The following is a 22,220-nucleotide window of genomic DNA, read 5'->3' as shown; positions in this document are numbered from 1 at the left end:
CACGTGAAGTACATGGGAATATAAATTGGATCATCCTTCACGTGAAGTACATGGGAATATACCTGAGAATTCTTATTCAAAACATTTTAAACTTTTTCTGACTCATATTGGCAATCACATCCCATTTTTTCTGTAGTTCTTCTGTCTTTAGTTTTTCTTTTGTGGTTTTCTGAACCAGAATACTTCTTGGGAGGCATATTAGAGGTTTATAGTTGAGGCAACAGAATGCATCACCCGTTCCTGGTAAGTGGCACCATGTTGTCATTTCAGCATTTCAGAGTTGGGTGGTGTGAGCCTGGAGGCAGGTCAGCTGGCTTGGCGGTGGCCTGGTCCCATATTCCACCATGTAACTTGCATGCTCTTAGTAGAAAATTGTTTCTTGAAATGAGTTTCCATTTTCACTACCAGATAACTGTCTGCTTCAAAAGAACTAATTTGTATTTTCCAGTTTTGTAAAGACCAGATGAGGAAACTTGAGCTAACTGGACCATGTTTCTGATTTAGATATTTTTAGGGGTTTCCTTGACATTTTGCTATGAACATACTGCACATTGGAGATGTTGACTCCCTGGGAACTACCCAGTATGGAGGCAACAATTGCAATCTTGCAGCAAGGCTAGGTCAGGTGACTATCATGGGGTAGGTTAATGAGTCCAGGCAACCACTGGGCAACACCCACACCTCACTGCCACTTGATTGTTCCCTTCTGAGGCTGCACCCCAAACTCCAGGGAAAAGATGCAGTTTGCAGAATCAGGAGGTGTTCAGGTTAACATTATCAGGTGATGACGCTGCTGGCCTTCAAGATGTTGTGTTAACAGTGGATGGGATGCATATCACAATTACCTGGTGGATTTTCCCAAGTTGCCTGGCTTTCCCAATGAGCCTAATGATTTAGAGCACTGGTTCTCAGTCCTGATTGCAAATTGGCATCACCTGGCGTTTTAAAACTGATAATGGCTGCATCTCAGCTCCAGGGATTCTGAATTGATGGATCTGGGATGCTTCCTGGACACCGAGGTTTTTTAAGAACTACTTGAGTCATTCTAACATGCAGCTAAGGTTAAGAACCGCTGATGTGGATTCTTTGTAGGGAAAAAAGTGGAGATATACATTTAAAAATATAGAAAATAAATTACGATGACTAATACAAATATAAATTATCCTGACTAATGCAATTACATGTATATACATGTATATACAACTCTAGACAGCCTAGACAAATATACATATGTACAAATATGCATGTTTATAAATATAAAAAACATGTAACTGATAATCCCCAAATGTCAGTTGAATGCAATAAAGTTTATTTCTTTTGAGTGTGGAGGATTGTGTACGTACGATTGTGTTTTAGGCTTGACCTGGATCTGGCCTATAGTACTTCTCCTGACATCTCAGCGGTTAGAATCCATCATCCGACCTCACCTAACTGCAGAGGAAGTTAGGAGATGCAGCCATTCTGAGGGCCCAGGAGGGAAAATCAGAGTTGGTAAGCATCTAGTCAGTTTCTGCCGTATGTAAATACTATAAAAATGTTTATAATGCCCTTATTAAAGAACAATGGGCTGAGCTTAAACATCAGCATTTAAAATTAAGTTTATATTTGTCTTACATTTGTAAAATCAATAAGACTCTAAAGGACCTTTCAGTTATAAGTTTCTATAAGAATTATCTTGGAGGCAGTGAGTAGAGAGACCCCAGGCTTTCTAACTCTGTTTTAACCCAAGCAGCTCTGCCTATATTTTATGTGTTAGATTTCAGGGTAAGTTTCATTTAAACTTAAGACTCTAAAAGTGAACTCGCCACTGAAAATCACTACTTTTCAGTATTACGAGGGGGAGATATGTTAGAATGTTGTTTCTGATTTCTAATGGTGTTTCTTTATGATCTAATCCAGATCATAAAGATCTAGGCATGGGCCTTGTAGATGTCAAAGGTGAATTTACTATAGACCCATATCTTGTCCTCTGTCTCGTAGGACTGTGAGAAGTGAGGACCCCTACACCCTGTTACTTCCTTCGGGAGGCTGCAAAGTCTAACCATGTCTTCACCAAAGATACAACTGGGAAAGAGCTGCTCTGTCTGGAAACCTGGCTTCGTTCATCTTTGTCCGTAGTGCTTCCTGCAGGTGGCAAAAGGCAAGTGCTCAAAAAATATTTGCTGAGAAACACAAAAGGAAGGAGAGGAAGAGGCGGAGAGACAGGAAGTGGATTAATCTTCTACATGGGTGTTTCCTGTTCTCGCTTGTACTTCTTCCACTCTGTCATTGATCTATTCAATGCATGTTAAGTGCCTACTGTGTGCAAGTGTATGGTCAGGGCACTCAAGATGGCTGTTATCTTGCTCTCTGTACCTCCCCTGCTCGACCAGTCCCTGCTTCACCTACACCCTGCTCACGTGGATGTGCTTGCTCGCTGCCCCAGCTCGTGATTGTTCTAGTCCTTAGGCTAGAATTAAAGAGAAACAGCTGCCCAGGTGATGGTTGTTAACTTGAGGAGCTGTGAGGTTCCTGCCCCAGTCCTGGTTTCTATGGTAACTAATGAGCCAACCTGACATCAATTCCCCCTATAAATGGTAGCCTCCTTCTCCCCTGAGTAGCAAACCATCCATCCATCAGCCATACGCGGTGGGGCGTCACTCCAGGACATTTTGCTGTGGACCTGTAAGATCCTCTATCCAGTAAACCGTTCATGTTGTGATTGAACGCAAGTTCCCATGCAAGACGCACAGTGAGGCCAAACAGTACCAAAATGTAGGAGCTTGGAGCAGAGAGATTTTCACTGCAGGGCCATGCCAGGGGACAGGTGTCTCATGCCCCCCAAAACCCCAAACTCCCCAAAGGGTTTCAGCAAAGCATTTTTAAAGGCCAGGTGAGGTGGAGGGGGAGTGGAGGGTATGTACTCAGCTCCTGCACAACGCTGATTGGTTGATGTTGAGATAATAGGGCAGTTAACTTTATTAATCCTTAGGCGCCTGTAGGTCTAGGGGCTACATGTTCATGATCATCAAGTAGTTAATTTCTATCATTTGTTGGTGGTTTAAAGCACCTGAAAAACTCAGGAAATATGCCTGAGATACTTTTATCTGGGTACTTCAGAGAGGAGCTAAAGCAGAGGATATGGGGGAGGGGTCTTTCCCAGGCAGACCCTCTAGGGTCCTACGCGGTTACAATGTCTCTCGCTGTTTCTGGGCTCGCTCTTCAGGCTTGAGGCTGGGCAACTATAAGGATTGCAGGCTTCTGGGTACAGCACAACAATTGGCAAGACAGCTAAGAGGCCGAGGAAACTCCCATGAGTGACATGTCGGCAAATGGAAAGTTGGTGATAATCCCGAGGTGGCTGTCCGCTAGCATTTGGGGCCCCATAGCAGCTGAGTCCCATGAAAAGCATCTTTCTCGTCCATTATATTGCTGCTATCCTGCTAACCTCAGAGTCTCTTTCCAGTTTAAAAGTAGCCATCCCGTGCTCTTTGGACTGCATAGGTATGGCTGGTGAATACAGACAAAATGCAAGGACCTGGATTATCTACAAAATACAAGCATACTCCCAACCCACCACCCCTCACCAATTACAGAAACAGGCTTTAGGGATGTTAACTCGTGTACAGGCTTGTGAATTGAATGTGGCTAGTTACCTGGAAGGGTTTGCTTGGGGCCTGCGGGAAGGGCAAAATAATCAGAGTACCCATGGGCTTCTGGCTCCAGCTATGCAAGCCGGCAGAGCAACAATACGGTGTGGTGGAACAATGGCTATATGCAGTTGACGGTGCTTTACAGCAGGTAGAACGCATTAAAAAAGGCCTACCCGAATCATTGAGCAATGCAAAAACCCCCCACTATCCAGGTTCTAGAACAGTTGTGTGTGATTTACAGAACCCACCTGGGCATTGAGAGTAACCAAGGAATCCACGTTACCAGACATGAAGTTCAGGAATGAGCTGACAAAAATGACACATGCTAGCATTTCCACCTGCCCTACAACCCCGCTGCTGCTGGGCTAATGGAAAGGATGAATGGAGTATTTAAACAACAGCTGAGTCAGAAAGCCACTCTGTCCTTTGTGGATCAGAGGCTAACTCAAGCCCTAAGAACCATAGCTGAACATCCCAGGAGCAGTCATCTCAGTGCCTACGCCATGTTCACCCAGAAGCAACTAGTCAACACCATCTGAGTTCAGCTGTTGACCGTGGAAGGACCATTGCCAACTATTGGTCAGGACAATAACTCACTTTTGCCCTTGCCAAAGGGCAAAAGGATTTACCCCCAGGGGAACACATTTGTAAAATGACCCTGGGACTGGCAGGTAAGTCCCCAGTGGTGTGGGTTTGCTGCCCTGTGGGGAACAGGATTAGAAAGGGACTAACAGATTTTACCTGTCTTTTACCCAGCCCCACCTAAGACCACTAAGGTCGTTAATCCGGGCCCCCAACTGGAGAAAGGCACCATTATATTAACTCTGTGGTCTGTTGTCACACTGCCTCTCCAGATACCAGCACAGCTATGGGGACTGAGGATGTACAGGCAGGTCGGTACTGCACGCCAGGGCAAAACCCACGGGCAGGGGTGGTATTATCTCACAATACTGTTACTGCTTGTATTTTGCTTAGTGGTCATGATGTTCCCTGTATTGTGCGTATTAAACGTCTTTTACTTTGTACTGAGTCTGAGTGGAGGGAATCTGTTCTTGGACCGGGTGACAATGGGGGCCTCTTTGAAAAATGAGCCTGATACCTGGGTCTACAGTGAAGTGCCATTGTCGTCGTCCTCTGGGCTTTCATGAAAAGTTGACCCAATAAGTGCCTGGCTTTCTTTTGATGCTCTTTAGCGGCTGTTTCTGTATTGCCTTTGTGGTATCTGGTTGCAGTGTACCTGTACATACTCAACACAGGATTATGGCAGAAGAGGGTGGACCAAGATGGTAAGGGTCATGCAGAGCATGTAGGGGTGGAGTGTAGGGTCAGGCTACTCAGGATGGCTGTTCTCTTGCTCTCTGTTCATCCCCTGCTGCACCTACACCCTGCTCACATGAAGATGCTTGCCCTCAGCCCCAGCTCCTGATTATTCTAATCCTTAGGCCAGAATGGCTCCACCTGCTAGTCTATTAAAGGGAAACATCTGCCCTCGTGATGGTCGTTAACCTGAGGGGCTGTGAGGGTCATGCCCCAGTCCTGGTTTCCGTGGTAACTGATGAGCCAACCTGACATCAATTCCCCCTCTAAATTGTAGCCTCCATCTCCCCTGAGTGGCGAAGATTGCCAGGTTCTGCTTGTCGACAGCCTTAACACTGTGGGGTGTCGCTCTAGGACCTTTTGCTTCCGACTTGGATAGGGAATCTTAATGATAAACGGTTGATGTCTCTGTTGCTGTTTCTGGAGTCCTCAGTCTCAAGGCTGAGCAACCACAAGGCTTGCAGGCCTGTGTGGTACAGCCCAGCAGCAAAGTACTGAGCTGGGCAGTGGAGCTCCAAAGACAAGGCAGACTCTTTGCCATCAGACGTCTCACGTGACACAGGGGAGGCAGCAGTGGGTTACAGGGTCATGATGAACATTTACTGAGGGTGGAGGGAGGTCGGGGAAGGAGAAGCAGGAGGGTTGAGCAAGGGGTGTCTCATTCTTTTGGTCTTCAGTTAGTTGCTGAGAGAGAAGACAGGAGGCTAGATCTTGAATGACAAATGTAATTTGTAGCTTTGCAGGTCCCTGTTTTGCTTTCACATATTCTGTTCATTCTTCTTTTGGCATATACAAAGAGTTGAGTACGATTTTTTTTTTTTTTTTTTTTTTTTTGCGGTACGCGGGCCTCTCACTGTTGTGGCCTCTCCCGTTGCGGAGCACAGGCTCCGGACGCGCAGGCTCAGTGGCCACGGCTCGTGGGCCCAGCCGCTCCGTGGCATGTGGGATCTTCCCGGACCAGGGCACGAACCCGTGTCCCCTGCATCGGCAGGCTGACTCCCAACCACTGCGCCACCAGGGAAGCCCTGAGTACAATCTTTGTTGTCAGAAGGTATGGGGTTTTAATCTCAGTTCTACCTCTCTAAGGTGAGAGACCTTGGGCGAGACGCCTTTAGTCCTGCACTATGAGAAGAATTTCTGAGGATTGGGATGAGGTTCAGAGGTACACTGTTCACAAGTGCTTCTTAAGCTAGGGGTGTTAGATTTAAAATATATTGGGCAATACTGATTCTGTGAGGGCATAGGGAAGGTGTTATTAACCCCCAAATATTGATGAGGGAAACAAAACTCAGACACTGAGTTGCCCTGGCTAAATAACTTAGAAAGGGAACTAAGACCTGAACACAGTTTTTTGTTTTAACTTTTTTCATTGCGATATGGTTGACGTAAATATTATATGTTACAGGTGTACAACATAGTGATTTGCAATTTTTAAGAGCTACACGTTTATAACTATTATAAGATATTGGTTATATTCCCTGTGCTGTACAACGAATCCTTGTAGCTTGCTTATCTTACATGTAATAGTTTGTACCTCTTAAATCATTACCCCTACCCTTTTATTGCCCCTCTCTCGTTCCCTCTTCCCACTGGTAACCACTACTTGTTCTCTCTATCTGCATGTCTGTTTCTGTCTCATCGTATTCATTTTATTTTTTACATTCCACATATAAGTGATAACAGAGTATATGCCTCTAATTTATTTCACTCAGCATAATATACTCCAGGTCCATCCATGTTGTTGCAAATGGCAAAATTTCATTTTTTGTGTGTGGCTGAGTAGTATTCTATTACACACATCATCTTTATCCACTCATCTGTGGATGAATAATTGGGTTGCTTCCATATCTTGGCAATTGCAAACAATGCTGCTGTGAACATTGGGGTACGTGTATTTCTTCAAATTGGTGGGGGTTTTTTTGGATATGTACACGGGAGTGGAACTGCTGGGTCATATTGTGGTTCTGTTTTTAGTTTTTTGTTTTCCACAGTGGATGCACCAATTTACGTTCCTATCAACAGTGTACCAGGGTTCCGTTTTTTCAACATCCATGTAAACATTTGTTGTGTTCTTTTTGATGATAGCCATTCTAACAGGTGTGATGTGATATCTCATTGTGCTTTTAATTTGTATTTCTCTGATTAGCAGTGTTCACTTTTCATGTGCCTGTTGGCCATCTGTATGTCTTCTTTGGAAAAAAATGTCTATTCAGGTCTTCTGCCCATTTTAAAAGTTAGGCTTTTTTTTTATGTTGAGCTGTATGAACTGTTTATACATGTTGCATATTAACCCCTGTTGACTTTAAAACATTATTCACAACCTAAAAGTTGAGAGTTATGTTTTATTCAGTGGGAATTTTTAGGGCTTCAAGCCTGGGAGGCAGCATCTCAAGTAACCCTGAGAGAACTGCTTCAGGGAGGTGAGTGGCGGGGGAACCAGGTTATATAGAAGTTTTGCAACAAAGGGCAGATAGTCAGGAACATCAAGAGATTATTGCGAACTCGGATATCTGGTTTTCTTTAAGGAATTTAGCGCTTTTCTGTGTGTGGGAAAATGCAAGAGTCTGGGCTCACTGAACTCATTCCTTTGATATGCACCTCAGCTTTATGGGGCCAGTATCCTGTATTTTCACATCCTGAGTTTCCTCAGGGCCCACCATAGGGAATGGCTGCAGTCTGATAGCTGCTAGATGGCAGGTATTCTTTTCCTTCCTGAGTTCCCTCAGGGCTCACGTTAGAGGGCTGCAATTGTTGATGACGTGACATCCTTTGTTTACTGATATGGCAGGAAATATTCCATTTCTCACCCCTTATTGGTCATATCATTAGCAAATGTTCTCCCATTCAATAGGTTTCTTTTCATTTTGTCAGTGGTTTCCTTTATTGTGCAAAAGTTTTTAAGTTGAATTAGGTTCTATTTATTTTGCTTTTATTTCCTTTGGTTTAGGAGACAAATCTAAAACCATATTGCTACAATTTATGTCAAAGACTGCTGTGCCTATGTTTTCATCTAAAGGTTTTATGGTTTCCACTATTATATTTAGGTCTTTAATCTATTTTGAGTTTACTTTTGCTTGTAGATAATGTTCTAATTTCATTCTTTCACATGTAGCTGTCCAGTTTTCCCAGCACCACTTATTGAAGAGACTGTTTTTTCCCCATTATATACTCTGGACTCCTTTGTCAGAGATTAATTGAACATAAGTGTGTGGGTTTATTTCTGGGCTCTCTATTCCATTGATCTCTGTGTCTGTTTTTGTGCCAGTACTATACTCTTTTAAAATGACTGTAGCTTTATAATATAGTCTGAAGTGAGGAAGCATGATTCCTACAGCTCTGTTCTTCTTTCTCAAGGTTATTTTGGCTCTGGGGGGTCTTTGTGTCTCCATACAGATTTAAAAATTTTTCTGTGAAAATTGTCATCGGTATTTTGATTGCATTGAATCTGTAGATTGCCTTGGGTAGTATGGTCATTTTAACAGTATTAAATCTGGCAATCGAAGAACACAGTATATCTTTCCATCTGTGTTGTCATCAATTTCTTTCCTCAGTGTCTTATAGTTTTCCAAGTATGATGTCTTTTACCTCCTTAGGTAGATTGATTACTAGGTATCTTATTCGTTTTGATGCAATGGTAAATGAGATTGTTTCCTTAATTTCTCTTTATGATAGTTGTTGTTAGTGTTTAGAAATGCAACCAATTTCTGTGTATTAGTTTTGTATACTGAAACTTTACCAAATGCATTGAGCTCTAGTAGTTTTCTGGTACATTATTCTCTATATTCCTTGTTTCTTCTTTGTTCAGTCTTGGGATATAGTACATTTCTAAGAATCTATCCATTTCTTAGAGGATATCCATTTTATTGGCATACAGTAGTTTGTAGTAGTCTCTTATGATCCTTTGTATTTCTGTGGTATCAGGTGTAACTTTTCTGTTTTCATTTCTTTTTTTTTAAACATCTTTATTGGAGTATAACTGCTTTACAATGGTGTGTTAGTTTCTCCTTCATAACAAAGTGAGTCAGCTATACATATATCCCCATATCTCCTCCCTCTTGCATCTCCCTCCCACTCTTCCTATCCCACTCCTCTAGGTGGGCGCAAAGCACCAGGCTGATCTCCCTATGCTATGTGGCTGCTTCCAACTAGCTAGCTATTTTACATTTGGTAGTGTATATATGTCCATGCCACTCTCACTTCGTCCCACTTAACCGTCCCCCTCCCTGTGTCCTCAAGTCCATTCTCTATGTCTGCATCTCTATTCCTGTCCTGCCCCTAGGTTCTTAAGAACCATTTTTTTTAATATATTCCACATATATGTGTTAGCATACAGAATTTGTTTTTCTCTTTCTGACTTACTTCACTCTGTAGGAAAGACTCTAGCTCCATCCACTTCACTACAAATAACTCAGTTTCTTTTCTTTTTTTTTTTTCAGCATCTTTATTGGAGTATAATTGCTTTACACTGTTGTGTTAGTTTCTGCTTTATAACAAAGTGAGTCAGCTGTACATATACATATATCCCCATATCTCCTCCCTCTTGCGTCTCCCTCCCATCCTCCCTATCCCACCCCTCTAGGTGGTCACATAGCACTGAGCTGATCTCCCTGTGCTATGGGGCTGCTTCCCACTAGCTATCAGTTTCACATTTGGTAATGTATATGTGTACATGCCAACTTCTCACTTTGTCCCTGCTTACCCTTCCTCCTCCCTGTGTCCTCAAGTCCATTATCTAGTAGGTCTGCGTCTTTATTCCCATCCTGCCCCTAGGTCCTTCATGACCATTTTTTTTTAGAGTCCGTATATATGTGTTAGCATATGGTACTTGTTTTTCTCGTTCTGTCTTACTTCACGCTGTATGACAGACTCTACGCCCATCCACCTCACGACAAATAACTCAATTTCGTTTCTTTTTATGGCTCAGTAATATTCCATTGTATATATGTGCCACATCTTCTTTATCCATTCCTCTGTTGATGGACACTTAGGTTGCTTCCATGTCCTGGCTATTGTAAATGGAGCTTCAGTGAACATTGTGGTACATGACTCTTTTTGAGTTATGGTTTTCTCAGGGTATATGCCCAGTAGTGGGATTGCTGGGTCATATGGTAGTTCTATTTTTAGTTTTTTAAGGAACCTCCATACTGTTCTCCATAGTGACTGTATCAATTTACATTCCCACCAACAGTGCAAGACGGTTCCCTTTTCTCCACACCCTCTCCAGCATTTATTGTTTGTAGATTTTTTTGATGATGGCCATTGTGACTGGTGTAAGGTGATACCTCATTGTAGTTTTGATTTGCATTTCTCTAATGATCAATAATGTTGAGCATTCTTTCATTTGTTTCTTGGCAATCTGTATATCTTCTTTGGAGAAATGTCTTTTTAGGTCTTCTGCCCATTTCTGGATTGGGTTGTTTGTTTTTTTGATATTGAGGTGCATGAGCTGCTTGTAAATTTTGGAGATTAATCCTTTGTCAGTTGCTTCATTTGCAAATATTTTCCCCCATTCTGAGGGATGTCTTTTTGTCTTGATTATGGTTTCCTTTGCTGTGCAAAAGCTTTTAAGTTTCATTGGGTTCCATTTGTTTATTTTTGTTTTTATTTACATTTCTCTAGGAGGTGAGTGAAAAAGGATCTTGCTGTGATGCATGTCATAGAGTGTTCTGCCTATGTTTGCCTATAAGAGTTTTATAGTGTCTGGCCTTAAATTTAGGTCTTTAATCCATTTGGAGTTTATTTTTGTGTATGGTGTTAGGGAGTGTTCTAATTTTATTATTTTACATGTAGCTGTCCAGTTTTCCCAACACCAATTACTGAAGAAGCTGTCTTTTCTCCACTGTATATTCTTGCCTCCTTTATGAAAGATAAGGTGACCATATGTGCGTGGGTTTATCTCAAGGCTTTGTATCTTGTTCCGTTTTACGGTATTTCTGTTTTTGTGCCAGTACCATACTGTCTTGAGTACAGCAGCTTTGTAGTATAGTCTGAAGTCAGGGAGCCTGATTGCTCCAGCTCCATTTTTCATTCTCAAAATTGCTTTGGCTATTCGGGGTCTTTTGTGTTTCCATACAAATTGTGAAACTTTTTATTCTAGTTCTGTGAAAAATGCTATTGGTAGTTTGATAGGGATTGCATTGAATCTGTAGAGTGCTTTGGGTAGTATAGTCATTTTCACAATGTTGGTTCTTCCAGTCCAAGAACATGGTATGTCTCTCCATCTGTTTATATCTTTAATTTCTTTCATCAGTGTCTTATAGTTTTCTGCATACATGTCTTTTGTCTCCTTAGGTAGGTTTATTCCTAGGTATTTTATTCTTTTTGTTGCAGTGGTAAATGGGAGTGTTTCCTTAATTTCCCTTTCAGATTTTTCATCATTAGTTTATAGGCATGCAGGAGATTTCTGTGCATTAATTTTGTATCCAGCTACTTTACCAAATTCATTGATTAGCTCTAGTAGTTTTCTGGTAACATGTTTAGGATTCTCTATGTATAGTATCTTGTCATCTGCAAACAGTGACATCTTTACTTCTTTATTTCTGATTTGGATTCCTTTTATTTACTCTTCTTCTCTGATTGCTGTAGCTACAACTTCCAAAACTATGTTGAATAATAGTGGTGAGGGTGGACAGCCTTTTCTTGTTCCTGATCTTAGAGGAAATGGTTTCAGTTTTTCACCATTGAGAACGATGTTGGCTCTGGGTTTGTCATATATGGCCTTCATTATGTTGAGGTAAGTTCCCACTATGCCTACTTTCTGGAGGGCTTTTATCATAAAAGGGTTTTGAATTTTGTTGAAAGCTTTTTCTGCATCTATTGAGATGATCACATGGTTTTCATCCCTCCATTTTTTAATATGGTGTATCACATGGATTGATTTCCATATATTGAAGAATCCTTGCATTCCTAGGATAAACCCCACTTGATCATGGTGTATGATACATTTGCTGGGCTGTGGATTCTGTTTGCTAGTATTTTGTTGAGGATTTTTGCATCTATGCTCATCAGTGATATTGGCCTGTAGTTTTCTTTCTTTGTGACATTTTTGTCTGGTCTCGGTGTCAAGGCAATGGTGGCCTTGTAGGATGAGTTTGGGAGTGTTCCTCCCTCCGCTGTATTTTGGAAGAGTTTGAGATGGTTAGGTGTTAGCTCTTCTGCAAATGTTTGATGGAATTTGCCTGTGAAGCCATGTGGTCCTTGGCTTTTGTTTGTTGGAAAATTTTTAATCACAGTTTCAATTTCAGTGCTTGTGATTGGTCTGTTTATATTTTCTATTTCTTCCTGGTTCGGTCTCAGAACATTGTGGTTTTCTAAGAATTTGTCCATTTCTTCCAGGTTGTCCGTTATTATTGGCATATATTTGTTTGTAGTAATCTCTCATGATCCTTTGTATTTCTGCAGTGTCAGTTGTTACTTCTCCTTTTTCATTTCTAATTCTATTGATTTAAGTCTTCTCCCTTTTTTTGATTAGTCTGGCTAATGGTTTATCCATTTTGTTTACCTTCTCAAAGAACCAGCTTTTGGTTTTCTTGATCTTTGCTATCGTTTCCTTCATTTCCTTTTCATTTATTTCTGATCTGATCTTTATGATTTCTTTCCTTCTGCTTACCTTGGGGATACTTTGTTCTTCTTTCTCTAATTGCTTTAGGTCCAAGATTAGGTTGTTTTTTCGAGATGTTTCTTGTTTCTTGAGGTACAATTTTATTGCTGTAAACTTCCCTCTTGGAACTGCTTTTGCTGCATCCCATAGGTTTTGAGTCATCGTGTTTTCATTGTCATTTGTGTCTAGGGTATTTTTAATTTCCTCTTTGATTTCTTCAGTCATCTCTTCGTTATTTAGTAGCAAATTGTTTAGCCTCCATGTGTTTATTTTTTACAGATTTTTTCCTGTAATTGACATGTCATCTCATAGCATTGTGGTTGGAAAAGGAATTTGATATGATTTCAATTTTCTTAAATTTACCAAGGCTTGATTTGTGACCCAAGATATGATCTATCTTGGAGAATGTTCCATGAGCACTTGAGAAGAAAGTGTATTCTGTTGGTTTTGGATGGAATGTCATACAAATATCAATTAAGTCCATCTTAATGTATCATTTAAAGCTGTGTTTCCTTATTTATTTTCATTTTGGGTCATCGGTCCATTGGTGAAAGTGGGGTGTTTAAGTGCTCTGCTATGATTGTGTTACTGTCGATTTCCCCTCTTATGGCTGTTAGCATTAGCCTTGTGTATTGAGGTGCTCCTGTGTTGGGTGCTTAAATATTTACAATTGTTATATCTTCTTCTTGGATTGATCCCTTGATCATATGTTCACTTCTGATTTTATTGATTTGGGCCCTCTCCTGTTTGATGAGTCTGGCTAAAGGTTTATGAGTTTTCTTTATCTTTTCAAAGAACCAACTCTTAGACTAAAAAAAGTAGAAAAGATCAAGGAAACTATTTCATTTACTTTGCTGTGATCTTTATGATTTTTCTTTCCTTTGGTTGTTCTCTTTCTAGTTCCGTTTAGGTGTAAGGTTAGGTTGTTTGAGATATTGTTTCCTGTGGTAAGCTTGTATCACTAGCTATAAAATTCCCTCTTAGAACTGCTTTTGCTGGGTCCCCAAGATTTTGGATCAACGTGTTTTCATTTTCACTTCTGTCCATTTAAGTTTTTCAAAGTTAATTAATTTAGTTTTGGCTGTGTTGGGTCTTCGTTGTTGTGGCAGGCTTTCCCTAGTTGCGGTGAGCAGGGGCTACTCTTCGTTGCAATGCGTGCGCTTCTCATTGCGTGGCATCTCTTGTTGCAGAGCACGGGCTCTAAGCAAGTGGGCTTCAGTAGTTGTGGCACACGGGCTCAGTATTTGTGGCACATGGGCTTAGTTGCTCCGTGGCATGTGGGATCTTCCCAGACCAGGGCTCAAACCCATGTCCCTTGCATTAGCAGGCAGACTCTTAACCACTGCACCACCAGGGAAGTCCTCCCTTCATTTATTTTTTAGTTTCCTCTTGGACTTCTTAAGTGATACATTGATTGATTTAGTAGCATATTGTTTAGCTTCCATGTGTTTGTGTAAGTCTTTTCCTTGCAGTTGATTTCTACTCTCAGAGTGTTGTGCTTGGAAAAGATGCTTGATATGATTTCAGTTTTCTTAACCTTACCGAGGCTTCTTTTTTGGGCCTAGAATGTGATCTATCCTGGAGAATCTTCTATGTGCACTTGAAAAGAATGTGTATTCTGTTGCTTTCAGATGGAACGTTCTATATGTGAATTAAGTCAATTTGACCTAATGTGTCATTTAAGGCCAGTGTTTCCTTATTGATTATATCGGGATTATCTCTCCATTGATGTACGTAGGGTGTTAAAATCCCTTACTGTTGTGTTACTGTCAATTTCTCCTTTTTTTGTCCATTAATACTTGCTTTATGTATTTAGCTTCTCCTGTGTTGGGCATATATACTTAAAATTGTTATAGTTTCTTGGATTGATCCCCTGATCACTATATAATGTCCTCCTTTGTCTCTTGTAACAGTCTTGAAAGTCTATTTTGTCTAAGTACTGCTACCCTGGATTTCCCATTTGCATGGAATACCTTTTTACATTCCCTCACTTTCAGTCTGTGTGTGTTTTTAGATCTGAAGTGAGTCTCTTTTAGGCAGCATATATATGGGTTTTGGTTTTGAATCCATTCAGCCACCCTGTCTTTTGATTGGAGCATTTAAGCCATTTATGTTTATGGTAGTTATTGATACTTATGTTCTTTTGCCACTTTATTAATTGTTTGGGGGTTGTTTTTTCATAGGTATCTCTTCTTCTCTTGTGATTTGTTGTCTTTGGACTCCTTTTGGTTTTTTGCATGTATCTATTATAGATTTTTGTTTTGTTTTAAATAATTCTTTTTTCTATTAGAATACCATTGAGGTTCCATGTTGTGTTGCTTTCAGGTGTACAGCAAAGTGATTCCGTTGTAATATACTTACATGCATGCTTTTTCAGAATATTTTCCCCTATAGGTTATTACAGAATATTGAATAGAGTTCCCTGTGATATACAGGAGGTCCTTAGTGATTATGTATTTTATATATAGTAGTGTGTATATGTAAATCCCAAATTCCTAATTTATCCCTCCCCCTACCTTTCCCCTTTGATAACCATAAAGATGTTTTTGAAGTCTGAGTCTGTTTCTGTTTTGTAAATAAGTTCATTAGTATCATTTTTTAGATTCCACATAGAAGTGATATCATATGATGTTTGTCTGTTTTCTGTGTGACTTCAACTTGTATGATGATCTCTAGGTCCATCCATGTTGCAGCAAATGGCATTATTTTATTCTTTTTAATGGCTTAATAATATTCCTTGTATATATGTACCACATCTTCTTTATCCATTCCTCTGTTGATGGACATTTAGGTTGCTTCCATGTCTTGGCTATTGTAAATAGTGCTGCATTGAACATTGAGGTTCATGTATCTTTTAGAATTATGGTTTCCTCTGGATAGATGCCCAGGAGTGGGATTGCTGGATCATAAGGTAGTTCTATTTTTAGTTTTTTTTTTTAAGAGACCTCCATACTGTTCTGCACAATGGTTGTACCAATTTACATTCTCAACAACAGTGTAGGAAGAGGGTTCTCTTTTCTCCACACACTCTCCAGCATTTATTGTTTGTAGACTTTTTAATGATGGCCGTTCTGACTGGCATGAAGTGATATCTCACTGTAGTTTTGACTTACATTTCTCTAATAATATGTGATGTTGAGCATCTTTTCATATGGCTCTGGGCCATCTGTATGTCTTCGTTGGAGAAATGTCTATTTAGATCTTCTGCCCATTTTTGTATTGGGTTGTTTCGGGTTTTTTTTTTTTTTTTTTTTGATATTCAGCAGTATGAGCTTTTTGTATATTTTGGAGATTAATCCCTTGTCGGGCACATCATTTGCAAATATTTCCTCCCATTCTATGGATTGTCTCTTCATTTTGTTTATGGTTTCCTTTGCTGTGCAACAGATTTTGAGTATAATTCGGTCCTCTTTTTTAATTTTTGATTTTATTTCCATTATTCTAGGTGACTGATCCAAAAAGATACTGCTGCCATTTATGTCAAAGAGTGTTCTGCATATGTTTTCCTCTAGGAGTTTTATAGAATCCAGTCTTACATTTAGTTCTTTAATCCTTTTGAGTTTAGTTTTGTGTGTGGTGTTACAGAATATTCTAGTTTCATTTCTTTACATGTAGTTATCCAGTTTTCCCAGCACCACTTATTGAAGAGACTGTCCTTTCTCCCTTGTACAGTCTTGCCTCCTTTGCCGTAGATTAATTGACCATAGGTGTGTGGGTTTATTTCTGGGCTTTCTACCCTCTTCCTTTGATCTATATGTTCTTTTTTAATGCCAGTAGCATACTGTTTGGATGATTGTAGCTTCGTAGTGTAATCTGAATTCAGGGGGTCTGATTCTTCCAGCTCTGTTTTCCTTTCTCAAGATTATTTTGGCTACTTGGGGTCTTTCGGGTTTCCATACAAATTTAAAACATCTGTGTTCTAGTTCTGTGCAAAATGACATTGGTAATTCGATAGGGATTGCATTGAGTCTTTAGATTGCCTTGGGTAGTATAGTCATTTTGACAATATTGATTCTCCCAATCCAAGAACATGGTATATCTTTCCATTTGTGTGTGTCATCTTTGATTTCTTTCATCAGCGTCTTACAGTTTTTGGAGTACAGGTCTTTTGCCTCCTTAGGTAGGTTTATTCCTAAGTATTTTATTCTTTTTGATGTGATGGTAAATGGGTTGTTCCCTTAATTTCTCTTTCTGGTCTTTCGTCGTTAGTGTATAGAAATGCAACAGATTTTGGTGTATTAATTTTGTATCCTGCAACATTACCAAATTCATTGATGTGCTCTAGTAGTTTTCTGGTAGCATCTTTAGGATATTTTATGTAGAGTATCATGTCATCTGCTAACAATGACAGTTTTACGTCTTTTCCAATTTGGATTTCTTTTGTCCCCTCCATGGCTAGGACTTTTACAACCACATTGAATAAAAGTGGCAAGAGAGAACATCCTTGTCTTGTTCCTGATCTTACATGAAAAGCTTTCAGCTTTTCCCCTATGAGTGTGATGTTAGCTGTGGCTTTGTCATATGTGGCTTTTATGATGTTGAGGTAGTTTCGCTCTGTACCCACTTTCTGGAGAGGTTTTATCATAAATGTGCGCTGAATTTTGCTAAAGCTTTTCCTGCATCTACGGAGATGATCGTATGTTTTTTATTCAGTTTGTTAATGTGGTGTGTCACAGTGATTGACTTGCAGAGATTGCCAAATCCTTGCATCCCTGGGATAAATCCCACGTGATCATGGTCTATGATCCTTTTAATGTATTATGGGATTCAGTTTGCTAGTAGTTTGTTGAGAACTTTTGCATCTATGTTCATCAGTGATATTGGCCTGTAATATTCTTTTTTGGGAGTATCTTTGGTTTTGGTGTCAGGGTGATCGTGGCCTCATAGAATGAGTTTGGGAGTGTTCCTTCCTCTGCAATTTTTTTGTAACAGTTTCAGAAGGTTTGGTGTTAACTCTTCTCTAAATGTTTGATAGAATTCACCTGTGAAGCCATTTGGTCCTGGACTTTTGTTTGTTGGGGGTTTTTAAATCTCAGTTTCAATTTCAGTGCTTGTGATAGGCCTGTTCATATTTTCTATCAATATTTCTTCTGCTTCAGTCTTGGGAGATTGTACCTTTCAAAGAATTTGTCCATTTTTTCTGGGTTGTCTTTTTTTTTTTTTTTTTTTGCGGTACGTGGGCCTCTCACTTCTGTGGCCTCTCCCGTTGCAGAGCACAGGCTCCGGACGCGCAGGCTCAGCGGCCATGGCTCACGGTCCTAGCCGTTCCGCGGCATGCGGGATCTTCCCGGTCCCCTGCATCGGCAGGCGGACTCTCAACCACTGCGCCACCAGGGAAGCCCTGGGTTGTCCATTTTATTGGCCTATAGTTGCCTATAGTAGTCTCTTATGATCCTTTGTCTTTCTGTGGTGTCTGTTGTACCTTTTCCTTTTCCATTTCTAATTTTATTGATTTGAGTCCTCTCCCTTTTTTTATTGATGAGTCTGGTTAAAGTTTATCAATTTTGTTTATCTTTTCAGAGAACCGGCTTTTCGTTTCATTGATCTTTTCTATCGTTTTCTATGTCTCTGTTCATTTATTATTCCTGTGATCTTTATGATTTCTTTCCTTCTACTAACTTTGGGTTTTATTTGTTCTTCTTTCTCTAGTTTCTTTAGGTGTAAGTTTAGGTTATTTAGTTGAGATTTTTCTTGCTTCCTGATGTAAGGTTGTATTGCTGTGTACTTCCCTCTTAGAAAAGTTTTTGCTGTGTCCCATAGGTGGTGGATCATCGTGGTTTCATCTTCATTTGCCTCTAGGTATTTTTTGATTTCCTCTTTGATTTCTTCAGTGATCCGTTGGTTATTTAGTAGCATATTACTTAGCTTCCACGTGTTTGTGATTTTTACAGTTTTTTTTTTTCCTAGTAGTTGATTTCTAATGTCATAGCGTTGTTCTTGGAGAAGATGCTTGATTTGACTTCAGTGTTCTTAAGTTTACTGAGGCTTGCTTTGTGGCCCAGCACATGATCAATTCTGGAGAATGTTCCATGTGCACATAAGAAGAATGTGTATTCCGCTTTTGGCAAATGTTCTATAAATATCAATTAAGTCCATCTTGTCCAGTGTGTCATTTAAAGCCTGTGTTTCCTTATTGATTTTCTGTCTCAACAGTCTCTCCGTTGATGAAAGTGGGGTGTTAAGGGCCTCCACTATTATCGCGTTACTGTCAATTTCTCCCCTTACGGCAGTTAACATCTGCCTTATGTATCGAGGTGCTCCTTTCTTGGGTGCGTGTATATTTATAACTGTTACATATTTTTCTTGGATTGATCCCTTAATCATTAAGTAGTGTCCTCCTTTGTCTTTGTCTCTTGTGACAGTCTGTATTTTGTCTGATATGAGTATTGCTACCCCAGCTTTCTGTTGATTTTACATTTGCATGGAATACCTTTTCCCAAGCCCTGACTTTCCGTCTTTATTTGTCCCCTAGAGCTGAAGAGGGCCTCTTGTACAGAGCATATCTATGGGTCTTGTTTTTGTATCCATTCAGCCAGTCTATGTCTTTTGGTTGGAGCATTTAATCCATTTACACTTAAGGTAATTATCAATATGTATGTTTTTATTGCCATCTTGTTAATTGTTTTGGATTTGTTTTTGTACGTCTCCTTTCCTGCCTTCCTCTTTTGTTCTATTTTCTTGCGATTTGATGACTATCTTTAAGTGTTGTTTTGATGCCTGTTTCTTTTTTGTGTGTGTATCTAGTGTAGAGTTTTGGTTTGCAGTTACCATGAGGTTTTCATACAGTAGTCTCTATATATACATGACTGTTTTAAGTTGCTGGTCTCTTAATTTCAAATGCATTTCCAATATCCTGCATTTGTAGTCTCCTCACCATTATTGGTTTTCATACCGCATTTTGTATGTGGATGATTTCCAACCTTTGCTGTATGTTTGTGTTTACCAATGAGCAGTCCCATTCATAATTTTCTTTTTTCTAGTTGTGGCCTTTTCTTTTTCCCCAGTAGCAGTGTTCCTTTAGCATTTGTTGTAAATCTGGTTTGGATATGCTGAATTCTCTTAGCTTTTGCTTGTCTGTAAAGCTTTTGATTTCTCTGTTGAATCTGAACAAGAGCCTTGCTAGGGAGAGTATTCTTGGTTGTAGGGTTTTCCCTTTCATCACTTTAAATATATTGTGCCCTCCCTTCTGGCCTGCAGAGGTTCTGATGAAAAATCAGGTGATAACCTTATGGGGATTCACTTGTATGTGTGTGTTGCTTTGCTTTGTTGCTTTTAATATCTTCCTTTTGTCTTTAATTTTTGTCAATTTGATTAATGTGTTTCAGTGTGTTCCTCCATGGGTTTATCATGTATGTGACTCTCTGTGCTTCCTGGACTTGAGTGTTTCCTTTCCCATGTTAGGGAATTTTCCAGCTATTATCTCTTCAAATATATTCTCAGGCCCTTTCTCTCTCTTCTCCTTCTGGGACCCCTATAATGCAAATGTCAGTGTTTTTAATGTTGTCCTAGAAGTCTCTGAGACTCTACTCATTTTTTTTTCATTTTTTTCTTCATTCTGTTCAGTAGCAGTGTTTTCCACCAACTTGTCTTCCAGCTCACTTATTCGTTCTTGTGCCTCAGTTATTCTGCTATGGACTCCTTCTAGTCTGTTTTTCATTTCAGTTATTGTATTGTTCATTTGCTTGTAGCTCTTGATTAAACATTTCTTTTATCCTTCTGTTCTGTGCCTCCAGTCTTTTTTCGAGATCTTGGATCATCTCTTACCATCATTACTTTAAATTATTTTTCAGGTAGATAGCCTGTCTTCACTTCCCTTAGTTGTTCTTCTGGGGTTTTATCTTTTTCCTTTGCCTGGAACATATTTCTCTGCCATCTCATTTTGTGTAACTTTCTGTGTTGGTGGTCTCGATTCCTCAGGCTGCAGGTTTGTATTTCCTCTTGGTCCTGGTGTCTACCCCTTGGTGGGTGAAGTTGGTCCAGGTGTTTGTGCAGGCTTCCTGGTGTGAGGGTCTGGTGCCTTGCCCACTGATGGGTGGAGCTGGGTCTTGTCCCTCTGGAGGACAGGGTCATCTCAAGTGGTGTATTTAACAGGCGGCTGTTGGCTCAGGAGGCTTTTAGGCAGCTTGTCTGCTTATGGGTGGGGCTGTGTTCCCACCCTGTTGGTAGTTTGGCCTGAGGCATCCCAGCATCAGAGCCTGCAGGCTTTTGGGTGGGGCTAGGTCTTGTTGCCAAAATGGCAACCTCCAGGAAAGCTCATGCAGATGAGTATTTCATGGGATGTCTGCTGCCAGTGTCTTTGCCCCCACAGTGAGCCACAGCTGACCCACTGACTCCCTAGGAGGCCCTCTGAGACCCACAGTTATGTCTGGCTCAGGCTCCTATGGAGTCAGTGCTTTGCTGTGGGTCCCAGTGCACATGAAAACTTGTGTGTGCCTCCAAGAGTGGAGTCTCTGTTTCTCCCAGTCCTGTGGAGGTCCTGCACTCAAGACCCACTGGCCTTCAAAGCCAAATGCTCTGGGGGCTCCTCCTCCTGATGCCAGACCCCCTGGCTGGGGAGCCTGATGTAGGGCTCAGAAATTTCTCTCCTGTGGGAGAACCTCTGTGATAAATTATTTTCAAGTAATTTATGCCCACCTGATGGGTATGGGATTTAATTATATCTTGAAAGCCCCCCCTCTTGCTGTCTCACTGTGGCTTCTTCGTTTTCGGGTGTAGATTATAATTTTTGGTAGGTTTGAGTCTCTTTGTTGATGGTTATTCAGCAGTTAGTTGTGATTTTTGGTGTTTTTGTGAGAGGAGGTGAGCTCAAGTCCTTCTACTCCTCCATCTTGTGTCCCACGCCTGGCATCCATGTTTTATTATTTATTTATTTATTTAACATGTTTATTGGAGTATAGTTGCTTTAAAATGGTGTGTTAGTTTCTGCTTTATGACAAAGTGAGTCAGCTGTACATATACATATATCGCCCTATCTCCTCCCTCTTGCGTCTCCCTCCCACCCTCCCTATCCCACCCCTCTAGGTGGTCACATAGCACTGAGCTGATCTCCCTGTGCTATGGGGCTGCTTCCCACTAGCTATCAGTTTCACATTTGGTAATGTATATATGTACATGCCAATTTTCACTTTGTCCCTGCTTACTCTTCCTCCTCCCCGTGTCCTCAAGTCCATTATCTAGTAGGTCTGCGTCTTTATTCCCATCCTGCCGCTAGGTCCTTCATGACTTTTTTTTTTTTTTTTAGGGTCCATATATATGTGTTAGCATACGGTATTTGTTTTTCTCGTTCTGACTTACTTCATGCTGTATGACAGACTCTTCGTCCATCCACCTCACTACAAATAACTCAATTTCGTTTCTTTTTATGGCTCAGTAATATTCCATTGTATATATGTGCCACATCTTCTTTATCCATTCCACTGTTGATGGACACTTAGGTTGCTTCTATGTCCTGGCTATAGTAAATGGAGCTTCAGTGAACATTGTGGTACATGACTCTTTTTGAGTTATGGTTTTCTCAGGGTATATGCCCAGTAGTGGGATTGCTGGGTCATATGGTAGTTCTATTTTTAGTTTTTTAAGGAACGTCCGTACTGTTCTCCATAGTGGCTGTATCAATTTACATTCCCACCAACGGTGCAGGAGGGTTCCCTTTTCCCCACACCCTCTCTAGC

General features: G+C 40.5%; 1 protein-coding gene across 4 annotated transcripts in view; it reads left to right on the top strand.

Annotated features, from left to right (window-relative positions):
• The window catches only part of DUT (deoxyuridine triphosphatase), a 148,948-nt gene that overhangs the window by 90,755 nt on the left and 35,973 nt on the right, over positions 1-22,220 (top strand). Inside the window, exons 8-9 of one of the 4 annotated variants that reach the window (XR_011377243.1) lie at positions 1,357-1,491; positions 1,981-2,140. Coding sequence is in view for 2 of the 4 variants with exons in the window: in XM_060294299.2 (XP_060150282.1) it covers positions 1,357-1,362 (6 nt within the window). In the remaining 2 variants the exon portion in view is untranslated. Of the gene's footprint in view, positions 1-1,356; positions 1,492-1,980; positions 2,141-22,220 lie in introns of those variants that run through there. The other 3 variants (XR_009562996.2, XM_060294299.2, XM_060294287.1) reach the window with 3 other exon arrangements.

Source organism: Globicephala melas, chromosome 2 (assembly GCF_963455315.2).
Source record: "Globicephala melas chromosome 2, mGloMel1.2, whole genome shotgun sequence".
Lineage (NCBI taxonomy): Eukaryota > Metazoa > Chordata > Mammalia > Artiodactyla > Delphinidae > Globicephala > Globicephala melas.
This window is presented reverse-complemented; position numbering and strand designations above follow the sequence as displayed.